The 12,760-nt window shown below is 44.7% G+C and overlaps 1 protein-coding gene across 7 annotated transcripts in view; it reads right to left on the bottom strand.

Annotated features, from left to right (window-relative positions):
* The window catches only part of LOC115593775 (serine/threonine-protein kinase DCLK1-like), a 57,863-nt gene that overhangs the window by 32,388 nt on the left and 12,715 nt on the right, over nucleotides 1-12,760 (bottom strand). For all 7 annotated transcript variants that reach the window (XM_030437433.1, XM_030437432.1, XM_030437430.1 and 4 more), the window contains 2 exons: nucleotides 7,153-7,252; nucleotides 295-402 (listed from right to left, as the gene is read on the bottom strand). In XM_030437433.1, the coding sequence (XP_030293293.1) occupies nucleotides 295-402; nucleotides 7,153-7,252 (208 nt within the window). The remainder of the gene's footprint in view (nucleotides 1-294; nucleotides 403-7,152; nucleotides 7,253-12,760) is intronic.

The raw sequence follows: 12,760 nt of genomic DNA on the forward strand, positions 1-12,760 counted from the left end.
CAGACACTCCGCAGAGCTCTGATTTCATTGCAGTGTTTATTCATACTGTTTTCATTTGCTGCGACACTGATTAAGTAATGAGCTAGAAAAATACTAAGCAATCACGAGGAGGAAGTATTAGGATACAAACAACTCCCAGCTGCGTCCGTCAGGTCTGAGACACTTGCACACACTCGTAATGCACGAACACACGCTCAGACATCTTAAAGGGACAACAGCACCGTGTCAGAGTGCATAGACAGAGGAGCAGAAAAAAAAAAAAAAAGAGGACGGAACTTTTTTTTACGAGCTTACCGGATGCAGGGGACTTGCTGCGTCGTGATTGAACGACGGTCCTGGGGGAGCCGCGGATCAGAGAGCCAGACATCTTCCCGTAGTTTACCGACTTCACCAGGCGACACTCTGCGCACACATAGACAAGACGGACAGGAAATGTCAGGCACTGTTCAGGAATCATAAATTCTTTCAAACATAGGTCTCAAAGTTTCCTGGGGAAACGAATACGGGTGGTACTTCCAGCGTATCATCCGTTAGCTAAGTGGGCTGTGCAATGACTATAGCGATAGCAGTATTAACTCAATAAAGTCACTCAAAAATTAGGGTTAGCGTCTTGTTACGACATAAAATGCTGGAATACACGCCCATAATTTGCACATGCTATCATAGGGCTATGAATAAGGTGGATACATTTCAGAAAATAAGTCAACATGTTGACAAATCTAGGAATTATAGTGTTATAGATCCTTAATCCATAATAGTCCAGGCAATCTAAATGAATAAAGGGCCAGGACAAATTACAATTATTTCGGTGTTGTTTTTTTTGTTTTTGTTTTTTATGGCCAGAGGTACAAAAAAAAAAAAGGTGCCTTCTTCTGCTAATGAATGTGTGTTAAATGGGCGGATGGTATTGTCTCAGATCGTAGCGCAAAGAATCAGTATGAATACTGCATCGTGAAACTGCTGATTTACAGTAGAGATGCACCGATCAGGATTTTTGGGGCCGATCACCGATCACCAAAAGCAGTATCTGCCGATCCCGATATTGCCGATCACCGATCACAGCGTCAAATCCATTAATTCTTCTATATTATTGTCTTGTGTAACTTTAATATATTTAATTAATGATTCTTCTTACACAACATTGACATTGAATTATTAAGTATAAAAATTAGGAGATAAGAAAGTATCATGAATTGACCACCGTTTTATTGCAGGCTGAGGCAATGTGCAATATTTCACACTCTAGAGACTCTCTTAGAGACAACTTGGACTCAGCTTACATAGAGCAACTGTAGCTTACTAGTGGGAATGCATGCAGTCAGGGTGGGAATTTTGTCATTTTAGGGGCAAGTCCATTTGGCCTTCAGTTTTTTTTTCAGGGGCATCAAGGTCACATGACAGGGCACAAAGGCCACTGAGTAAAATGTTTTGATTTACCTTTCAGACTGATACCATAACATGGCATGGATTGTGTATTAAAACATTTTTCAATACCAAAATCCAACCAAAATTAAAGTTACATTAGAAAGTAGTTTTTGTTAAGTATAGGAGTTAATGTCCAGACGCTCGTTTTGATGAAAATACGGTTGTAGCTCGTTGTCTATCGTAGTACGGTAGGAAAGAGCCGTCGTTTGTGTTTTAACAAGGTTGCACTTATGAGTTATTGATCCTGGAAGTTCGAATCTGTGAATATATTTCCAACTTTACCGGACTAAATCCTACCACATAAGTTAGTTACGTATCATGTCAAAACCGGCTGCGCTCGCTCGCTGTGCTCTAAGTTTAGTTCTTCTGTTTTGAGACGCTGCTGCTGTTTGAGAGGCTTTCACGTGAGATCATCGTGATGATGAGACTCCACCTGCGCGAACCGCGGACTCACTGAAGTTACTGTGAGTGACTACTGTGCACTCAGGTGGCTGTAATTCAGGGCAAGCTCGCTACGCTGACCGGGCCAGGGGCACAGAGGCCACTGTGGCCGTATGATGAGTTTTTTTTCACGGGGCATCAAGGCCAAAGTGCGGGGCAACGGCGGCCATGAAATTCCCTCCCTGAATCCGGTAATGCACTGTCTTTATACTTAAACGTCATCTGATCGGCCTGATGTGATCTATTTTGAGAACTCCGATCAAAACCGATTGCGACCGTTTGCCGATCGATCGTGCATCTCTAATTTACACCGCTATATGCAGGGGATCACAGTGTGGGGGCGATGAAGGGTTGGGATGCTGTGGATATGCTGAACATCACAATCACTTAAAGTGAAATAGTTATTAATATTCACAAATTTCAATCCCTTAATTAACCTTAACCCGCTAAGTAATGATATATTTGGATGGATCAGGTAAAACCTTGAATAATTACTGTTGGCCCTCGATCAAACCACAGATCGACTGGACTAGGAGGAAGCAACTGAAGTGATGCATGTAAAGCGGGTTGGAAGCTACTACACTCATGCCACACAAAAGGCTGAAAACTGAGGGTGACACATGGCATCGCATTTTGTGACACACACACACACACACAATAAGCTTTAACACAATAAGAACTGAGCAACACATCAGTGCTTTTTAAGACTGCTATTCAAAATTAATGGATTTTTTCTGGCCGGCCACTGTTAATATTTTGATTGGTTTTGACCTTTGGTGACACGAGAAAAAACACCAAGCCACTAATGTATCGACGTGGCTGTAATTGGTTTTACCTTCAGGTCCCCCCCTGCAAAAACGAGCGCTGACCTTAACTGGGCTCGCTTTCCAAACGCAATTACTGTGCTGTTTCCGGAGTGACAGCTGAGACTCACGGAGGTCTGATATTTTTACAGACACACGCGACCACGGTCAATGAGCCATGTAATGGTGCGCGCACACCCCTCGCCGCCTCCCTTCGTCCCCAAAACTTTGCTCCTCTTCTGTTCATTAACCCGGCCCCATTATAGCTCATTACCACTTCAGACCAGGGGGAAGCAGAAATTATGCACAGTCTGTCATGTGTGTGTAGAAAGAGCTTGTGTGTGTTATTTGCTTGTGTGGCAGTCGTTGTGGCCCAGTGATTAATGTACAATGTGGAGTGTTAACATGATGACAGTGTGCCAGAGCTGAGGCAGAGGCGATAATTATAGTGATGCTGAGAGGAGGCGAAGCTGTCTGCGGCTCCGACTCCGACCGTCTCTCTGGTGCGTCTGCTTCGCTCGTTGCTCTGCTTTCCCCCCCGTCTGTCTATTTCTGCCCTTTGCCTCCTGCTCTCTGTCTCCCGGGGCACGAGGAGGTGTCATATTGTGTTCTCTGTCTTCTGGGATGGTGAACAAATTATGCACATGCAGTATATACAAGGGGAGAAAAACTGATTAAGCATTTAGGTAAGGGTTTTAAGTGGTGAAGGCTTTGCTTTTGGTGAGGGCTAGAAGTTATGATCTTAAAGTTAATCAAAAGAAAGAAAAGACACTTGAAAAAAACACTGATCATAGCCAAAATTATAGTATTGCCACAGTGTTTAGCTTATTCAGATGAAAAGCTAGGTCTGATGCAAATTTGATGCTAATTCGACCAAAATTACATGCAGTTTAATTAAATCTGACGTCCATATCTGTTGTAATAAAATCAGTAGAGTGGAGTTGTCTGAGGTCTCCAACTGTATCAGTTTACCTCATGATTCTAGACGCCTCATTTTGCTCATCAAGACTTTACGCTGCATTCACGTGCTTTTCCGATGGACACATTTCCTGAGTCCGGAAGTCTTTCATGAAGCATAGATGCCAAAAAAAAAATATGCAACTCATAGTGTTCAAGTTGTTGTTAAGGGGGCACTGACATGGAGTTTCCCAGTGGGACAAACATTTTTCTGATAATTCTGACAGCAAATGAACGCACAGTAGGTCTCAAGGCCGCTTTGTCGGGACCGTCGGTGAATGTCCCGAGGCTTTAGTCCCGCACCGTTGGCTTTTAGCCGATTCAGCAAGTAGAATCGGCACAGAACAGAGCAGAAAAGTAAAAATAAAGTCCCTTGAGTCCGTCGCAACCATTAATTTCTCCCATTTAGCACAGCTTCTTCTTCTCCTCCGCCTCTTTGCCAGTGCATCTGCAACTTTTCTCTGAAACATTCTCAATTAGAAGTGGCTATGTTAACGAGAGTGGTGTCGAAAAAGGTTCTCAATCATAGCAACGGTTTGTATGTCAGGAATTCCTCTCAGTGCAGAATGTATGTCAGCTGTGATCGCTCATGTGTGCTCAATTGCAACCCTTTTTTTTGCCGAGACAGAGGAGACGTGAGGCGATGCAACAGTCGGCCTTCATCGCGGCTAGCTCTGTGATGTCAGACTCGGCTTTTCATTGGCGCCAACAGTACCCACAATGCAAACAGCATCCTCTGGAGACACAAAAGGCTTTATACGACTTTTTTCACATATGCAGGGGTATTCTTGACACACGTAAACACGCTTCAATGTGTAAAATTGGAGCAGCCCTTTAAAAAACTGACAGCGTGCAATTGATTGCAATGGGTTATGGGAATACTGAGTGCCACAAAGGACACACCACTCGCCACCACGGAATTAAGATCACTTCTCAACCACATTAAGATGGAAAGACCTTATTATAACTCATTCTGACATGAAGTTGAAAGACGCCCTAAAACACTCCAGAAGGCACACAGATGCAAACAGCAGGGGAAACAGTGGAAGCGCTTACGGCACTCTTTTGGGTGTTCATCTTCACACATGCGTGCAGAGAATGAAATTTATACCGCACACACTGCTGCAGCAACGCAGATGGGGGAGACATTATTTGGGATTATCTTGCCGAACATAAGAGGTGCTTCATTTTTTTGTTTACGGCTGGTTACTATGACAAACAGCTCATCGGTAACTAATGAATCCTCAGATACGCCTTGTTGCACGTAGGAGGCTGTTTTGTAGTATTTTCTCAAGACAAGAGGAGGTCACAGAGGAGAAACTGTATAATAGAAGCATCTAGCCGTCATACTTTGCAAGTGAAAGGAGAGTAGTGGGGAAGAAAAGGAGGGAAAAAGGAAAAAGAGAGACAAAAGGGGGAAGGAGGAGGAGGTTGGCGACCCAGGTGGGATGGGTATTATTTAATGGCTGAGGGGATACAGGGGGAACAAATGAATTGAATAAACCTCTGAACAAAAGCCAGTGCACACTCATTCATGTAGGAGACAGGAAGAGAGACGATAGGGCGAGAATACAGATGAGCGCTAAATGGCAGGAGTCTTCAGACGGCAATGCAGAAGAGGGAGTCAGACAGCGAGAACAGGGACGGGTGAAGTGAGGACAGAACGTATCCTTAGCAGACCGCCTCAGAGAGACAGGCAGAGAGGAGGAAGAAGAAGAAGAGGAGCAGCAGTGTAATAGGTTAGACGATGGCTTGAGAGTGCAGCGGACCCGATCTTCCAAGAGGAGAGAGGAGTGAAGGTGAGAGGGAAGCAGTGAGATGATAAGTGAAAAGAAACTGACAGCCTACACAGTCCTGTGCCACCTGAACCAGGGAGATGTGTCATATAAAGAGAAGACGGTGAAACTGAAAAGATATGATGAATGGGGGGAAAACACAGAGAAAGACAGAAAACGGATTTTCTGTAGGGAAGTATAAAATGCCTAAATAAAAATGAGAGAAGTAAAGAAATAAAATGACTGAATAAGAGAAATACATAATGCATATTACAATGTGTTAAAAAAAAAATGTTTAACTTGTCCACCAGTGTGAGACACATTTCCAAGTGTGTTCTGCTCAAATTTGAAGGTATATTGAACAAAATGAGGGGCCAGTTCCTGCATTGATGAGGCTGCAAAATACAGTACTTGCAACACAAGAATCCTAAAGATTACATCAGGGTGGAAACTTGTAAACGGGAAGTGGAAATACATAGATTTAAATAATGAAATTAATATCATAAACATGTGACAAAAAATCTTAGTTGGGGTCAACCACAGAAATTACACGTTGGGATACTATAGATTAGATGAATCTTTGGAGAAGTCTGCTGTTTTACGTTTCTTTTGCCCTGATTGGTTAACTTTTAAAATATGCAAAATGTTCTTCCGTGCACCGCAATGACAATCTGACAAAATTAAACAAATGACTCCCTTTTTTTGGAGTCTATCTAGAATAAAGTGTCACAACAACTTAAAGGAGAACTTCGGTCGATTTAAACATGCAGCTTCATTGCTCAAGCTACCCTTGACTTGCGAGTACCAAAGACGCGAACAAATTTGGTCCAGCCATTACAGAGCTCCGTGAACGGAGATGTAGCATTGAACGCTAACTGCATGGGGTCAGAACTTCACGCTGTGTTTTAAGCATCTTAACATGCTCCACATCTCACACCAGAAGTTATGCAACATCAGCAGACACCTTAGCACACAGCACTGTAGCGTGTATGACTCAAAATGAATAAAAAAGTAGTTAAAATAGTGTGTTTGTGCAAGGAGCTACTTACCTGTTTGTTGACATCCGCGTCTTCCGGTAGCTAGACCAAACTAGCATATCCATCGAGTGTGCACTTAACAGGCTTAACAGGCTATTGTAAGGCTCATGGCTCATGACAGGTTGTAACATGGACATGTACATTATGAACATACACACGAAAATGCTGGAATACGTTTCCGTCTCCGCCAGTGAGGGAGTAAGTGCACGCTCGACGGATTGACTAGTTTGGTCTAGCTACCGGAACACACGGATGTCAACAAACAGGTAAGTAGCTGCTTGCACAAACACACTATTTTAACTACTTTTTTATTCAGTTTGAGTCATACACGCTACAGTGCTGTGTGCTAAGGTGTCTGCTGATGTTGCATAACTTCTGGTGTGAGATGTGGAGCATGTTAAGATGCTTAAAACACAGCGTGAAGTTCTGACCCCATGCAGTTAGCGTTCAATGCTACATCTCCGTTCACGGAGCTCTGTAATGGCTGGACCAAATTTGTTCGCGTCTTCGGTACTCGCAAGTCAAGGGTAGCTTGAGCAATGAAGCTGCATGTTTAAATCGACCGAAGTTCTCCTTTAACACTTGTAAATAATCACCAAAGCACAGCTGGGCGCAAGGAAGGCAAGGGATGGAAGCTAGCGAGGAATAGACGAGGGGGCTCGCTGAAGAGTCAGAACGCCAAGTGTCGGTGTGGAAGACTGCTAGTCGACTCACCGCTCTCATCCAGCATCAAGTCGTCTTGGTAACGGAACTTCTCCGGTCCGCACGCCACGAAAATGTCCTCATCGCCAAAGAAGTCTTGCAGACACGAGACCTGGAAGCAAAGACGATGAGATCAGTGGTTATTTTTCCATATTCTTCATTATCCAGGTCAACTGGATACTTACAGGAATGTAATGACAGGTTTCTTATGTTAGGGGCTGAATGCATTTTTCAGGGCTGCCTCGACTTTCTTGATGGAAAAGACAGTTTCCCTGAAAGTGGTGTGCAGATTACTTCTTGGCTACTGCTCGCCGGTGTCTGAGTGCCAGTGCGCATGCCTGACACGTCCCTGAGCCTCGGCGCTGCGTTGATTCTGCAGATAATCAGTCTATCAGCGGCTATAAAGACACCTAGCTGACTCACTAATCCGTCGTGGCACATGGAGTGGGCATCCAGAGCAGCAAAGGAGGTCTCTCCCCTGAAGACTGGCTTCTTATGAATGGTAATGAGTAACTGATACAACTAGAATCACAAGCTAAGACGAGAAAGTGCTTGCGCAAGGCTGCAGAGGGGAGAAGCAGAGAGCTGGCGTTTAAAGTTTACATCTGATGAGTCGCTGTCATTCTTTGACAGACTCCATACTCACGCTGTGAAGATAATACCATCCTCCAGTTACACGGTGACAGGGACGGTTTAAAAAGCTGGCACTGAATGCACCACAACAGGAGCTGGATCATTAAAAGAAGAAAGGGGTTTTATGTGTGGATGGTTTTAATCATTTTGTCCGGGGGTTTCTGGTTAACACGTCGACTCGCTCAAAAAGTCTGCACAAGTCGAGACAGACGTCACTCGGTTTGCCCGCAAACTCGCCCTCGCTCTGCATCAGGGGCCTTTATTATGACGAACGGGGCCAGGAAACACGCCGCCACTCGCTATTTTCTATTTGATTTAGTCGACAGCTAATTCCGTATCTGATCTAAACTCCGCATGACTCACTCAAGCGACTTTAATTACACCCCACAGGGCCAACCATCACGTCGCAATCAATCAATATCCCAAATTATATTCCACGATAGGCGAGGGTACAGTCAGAAAGGGGATTTACGGGAAGACAACGGCTCATTCATCCGCTATGACAAATCTCCCCCCCCGAAAAACCCATTAAGAGCTATTACAATTTGGGCCGCATGCGTGTCGAGCACCGCCTGGAGTGAACGCGTAAACACAAAGCTACTGTTTATTGCATTTCCATGGCAATTACCATCCAAGAATCCATTTAGATTCCTATTAGACACCAATCAACACCCCCAAAAGAAAGTCACAGCCGATACAACAGCCTTGTCAACAAAATGACGAAAACTGTGTGTGTATGTGCGAGTGAGCGGGGATGGGAGTCATCTTGCTTCTACCCCCCACGGACTCCGAACAAGCCAACGGGGGGACGAAAAACAAGTTTAATCTGAGTCACAGATTCTCTGTGGCGTATGGATCATTTTCATTTAACTTCTTCAAATCAAGGCTCGGCTTCTGTGTGGTGTGTGTGTGTGCGTGTGTGTGTGTGAGTACGTTAGGCCACACATCACATTAAAACACATGTTTCGGCGCAGGCACAGAAGGAGGCTCCTGTGTATGTGTGTGTGTGCGTGTGTGTGTGAGGGAAGCGCTATTCCTGTTTCATAACAGAGTGCATATTGCTTTGTTCCCTGATATCCCCTGATAGCGGCGTTGGTGATTATTTCAGGGGCGAGCGGCTCCACTTCCTAACGAGATGGCTGTGATGCAGACGCCGGTTGCCGTTAACATTTCCCCAGTGTGTCAGCGCTGACAGACAGCCGTGCGCACTCCCACCTCTAATTTTGCTTTATTTATTTATTTTTACATTATTTTCATCCTTGTGTCAGCTATTTTTTTTTTTTTCATTTGCGTGCGGTTGCATAACGATCGCATGTCTGTTTTGCGCTGTAAAGTGTTGAAAGACTGTGACGAACGCCGCTGCTAGCTGTGTTTGGCCTCAGCTTGAATTGGCTATCAGATAATCAGGCTCTCCCCAAGAATCCACTAAAGATGTCTCGTTGGACTCTGAAAATAATAATTCCTTGCGGATTTTAAAGAGGAAACTATATTAATCGATGATAATAACAAAAACAATTGTTCAGAGATGTGCTGAGAAACTACCGTACTGCAATAGTAGTACTAGTTTAGTATCGTAATTCTATAACTAACTAATTCTAACAACTATAGGCTAGCTGCTACATTAATTGCTTAGGTATGAGGAGCTAGCTAACTGGTACTCCCTGCATTCCCCAAGATAGCTAGTAGCTAGCTATCTGCTATCAAAATACAATACAATATACTATACTATAAATCATATCATATCATATCATATTATATTAGATATTTAGGAACTGTGGAAACATGGTTTTGAATAAAATGACTTGATGTCACAAATGAAACATGCCCTGTTCTCCTGTGTGAAGGTCACTGTGTTTGAGCCATCCATCCATCCTGTTCTCCTCCCTACACTGTCCCATGCATACTGGTACTTGTGTACGTGACTTCGCTTACATAATTAATGTGCCCAAATCATTTTCTTTTTTCCTCGACCTAACCAAGTCGTTTTCTCGATTAATGCGCCAGTGATAGCGCTCCATCCTGTACATGTTCTCAGGCTCTCTTTTCAGACAGTTTAATGGAATGATAATAACTTATTTTTGCTCCTGTTTTTACATTTTTTAGGACATATTTCACCAGTTACAAGCTTGTCCTCTCTTCAAAGCTCTGTTCCTGATTTTTTATTTTTTTTTTGTTAGACGGGAGCAGCTGGGAGTATGTTTGCTGCTCTGAGGCAGTCTGACCTCATCCTCGGGCCAGGACTCCTGCTGCTGCTGCTGCATCCGAGAGGAGGTCACTGGAATGGGGCCCTTTTGAAGCCGCTCATCCCGAGATAGAAACTGTAGCACGCCGGAAATGTCTGGGAAACGGGGTGGAAAGGACGCGCGCAGAATGTATGGGAGAGTGACGAGGATGGAGAGGGGAGAAAACAGGAACAGGCCTCATGTAGGGCACCTTTAAGCTGAGAGTAAACTAATATGGAGCAACACGCAAACACATACCGTCTCCTGAGAGGGGTGTGAAGAAGTATGGTTGCCATGGCGACGATGCCCCGCAGGCACTGGTGCATGGCTGGTGCATGCCACACTGACTACACGATGTGCACAGTGTGATAGAGAGCACCATCATTCATATTTCATCTACTATGGTGCTCAGCAGAACTGTGCCATTCACACAAAACCACACACAAACACACACACACACACACACACACACACGAACACACGAGCGGCACATGGCCCGGTTAGCAACGAGAGAGTGCCGTCGAAAAAGACGGTGCTGAGAAGAAGGAAAAGAGCTGTCTGAAAAAGACAGGTGAGTGATGGAGGGGGGAACGGGAGGGGGGGAGCTGGTAAAGGTGAGAAGAGATGAGAACACGAAACAGTCGGGAGATCGCCAAATCCCCCGAGTTAGAGAGGAAGCAAACAGACAGACAGAGAGGGAAAATGCGCGATATAGGAGGAAAGCTATTCCTGACTGCTGCTCTGAGCCCTTTCTCTGAGCCCAACGACAAAACAAGCCGCTTTGATGTCTCTGGTGCTCGGCTCTCGCAGAGAAAAACCAGCGCCGTTACACAACAACCAGCGCTGCTGAAACAAGGACAGGAAGAAACAAACAGGGGAGAGGAGAGAGAGGCTGAAACAAGACGATGAGGAGAGGAGCAGAGGAGGGTGGAAAAATTGGCAAGTTTCATAGCCCTGCCATCAACTCTCACACGTCTTTATTAAAGTAAGAACTGGGGCCTCCAAGACTGGGTCACGATTAAAAGGAATTTCAATCTCCATAATCGATTATATATTCAAGTGGATTTTTTGGTTTAGAGCAAAACAAAATTCTGAAATCAGAGCTGCAGGAGAAGGGCAGAGGGGCTGACAGATGTATCTGTTATGTCACATCTCACATGCCTGACAAACCCCCAAATCGTCCTCCCTCGTTGTCCGCTCACATGATGACTGACAGGCTAGTTTATCATCAGCTGTATCATGGCGATCGAAACAGGGGGAGAACGGGATATTTGATTGATGTATCCTCGTGTAACAACAACAGTGATTATTACATAAAAGAGGTTTGTGCAAAGAAGAAATTACTGTCCAAAGATGTGTCCATCATGTCCTCCAGAAAATATCTTATGCAACAAATGACTATTTCTCAATAAACCCATTTGTGTTCTCGCGACACCACCTTGTGTTCAATCACCAGACACCTACAGTGTTTCTTTCCTTCCCCTCGTTCGCTCTCCTTCTCTTCCTCTGCCTCGTTGAGCTAAAAATCCGAAGCACGTTCGGGAAATCAGCTGCTTTTTGTCAGGGAGGGTGCTGCGAGTTTGCACAACAGCACTGCAGAGGTGTCTCACAAACTAACAGGCACTGGCTTTTCGCCACACGGTGGCGCTGTTGAACAACGGCACGATGAGGAGAGCTTCAGAAGCCATTCCCTCACAGCAACAGTTCAACTACAGTATCACCAGTAAAAGCAGAGGCAGGCAGGCAGACAACAAAAAAGGGAGATTTAATGAGCTTGTGTCCAATGTGGAATCCAAAATCCCAAAAAAAACACTTCACGAAAGACAGGCTAAGGAAAGTTCAAGGAATAAAAAAAACTACAGAGCAGTAAAAAACTTAGGACAAACCAAACAACCACGAGGAACAAATCAGGAACGCAAGGAAAAATCAGGAGGGTCGAGGAACAGGCACAGGACCACGGGGCAAACAAGACTCACACGTGGATGACGAACCAGTAGGAACAACACTGAAGGGAAACAGAACACTGGGAGCACTGGTGTGATGTAGAACGTGACAACAAGACACAGAAGGACATAATTACAAAATATAAACAGGTAATAACTAGAACCACGACAGCGACACACGAGCTAGCGGTCAGTTTCTCTCAAAAACTGGATTTTAAGCCGAGGATCGAACAGAGAAAGAAATACGTATCAGCTTCTGACTCACACAAGCAAAATAAAAAATAAAAAAGACACTGAACCTTTTCTCTGCAACGTAAAAAGCTCCCAAAATCAACATGTGAAACCCGCTGGGGCTTCAAACCGCAAGAGGCAGATGGATTGAGACGTTTTGAATCTCTGGTGTTTTGTCACGAGGGATGACTGTGAAGCTGTGGCTGATCGGGGGACACGTGTGGCGAGAGACCAAAAGCTGTGACGGTAAATGAAACAACATGAACGCGCGCCTTATTGGTGAACACTATCTTTTCTCACTTAACACGTGGGCACGCATCCATACATCAACTTATTCAAGGACTACACAGCTCCACACAGACACGGGCGCCCCCTTCTGTGCAGCCACAGCGCTGCAAAATCTTTACTTTTTGTGTCTTCAAATCGTCTGTCAGCAGCTCCTGTGGATCAGCTGCCGGGGAACAAATGATCAGTGACAACGCTGCTCGCTCTGCTCATTTAGATCGGCTATTTCTGTCTCCCTGTCAGATTTCAGGACTCATCTGTCAGATCCCCGTTTCTAAATGGGAGTTCCTGACAGCCACTCAAGAG

Source organism: Sparus aurata, chromosome 13 (genome assembly GCF_900880675.1).
Source record: "Sparus aurata chromosome 13, fSpaAur1.1, whole genome shotgun sequence".
Classification (NCBI taxonomy): domain Eukaryota; kingdom Metazoa; phylum Chordata; class Actinopteri; order Spariformes; family Sparidae; genus Sparus; species Sparus aurata.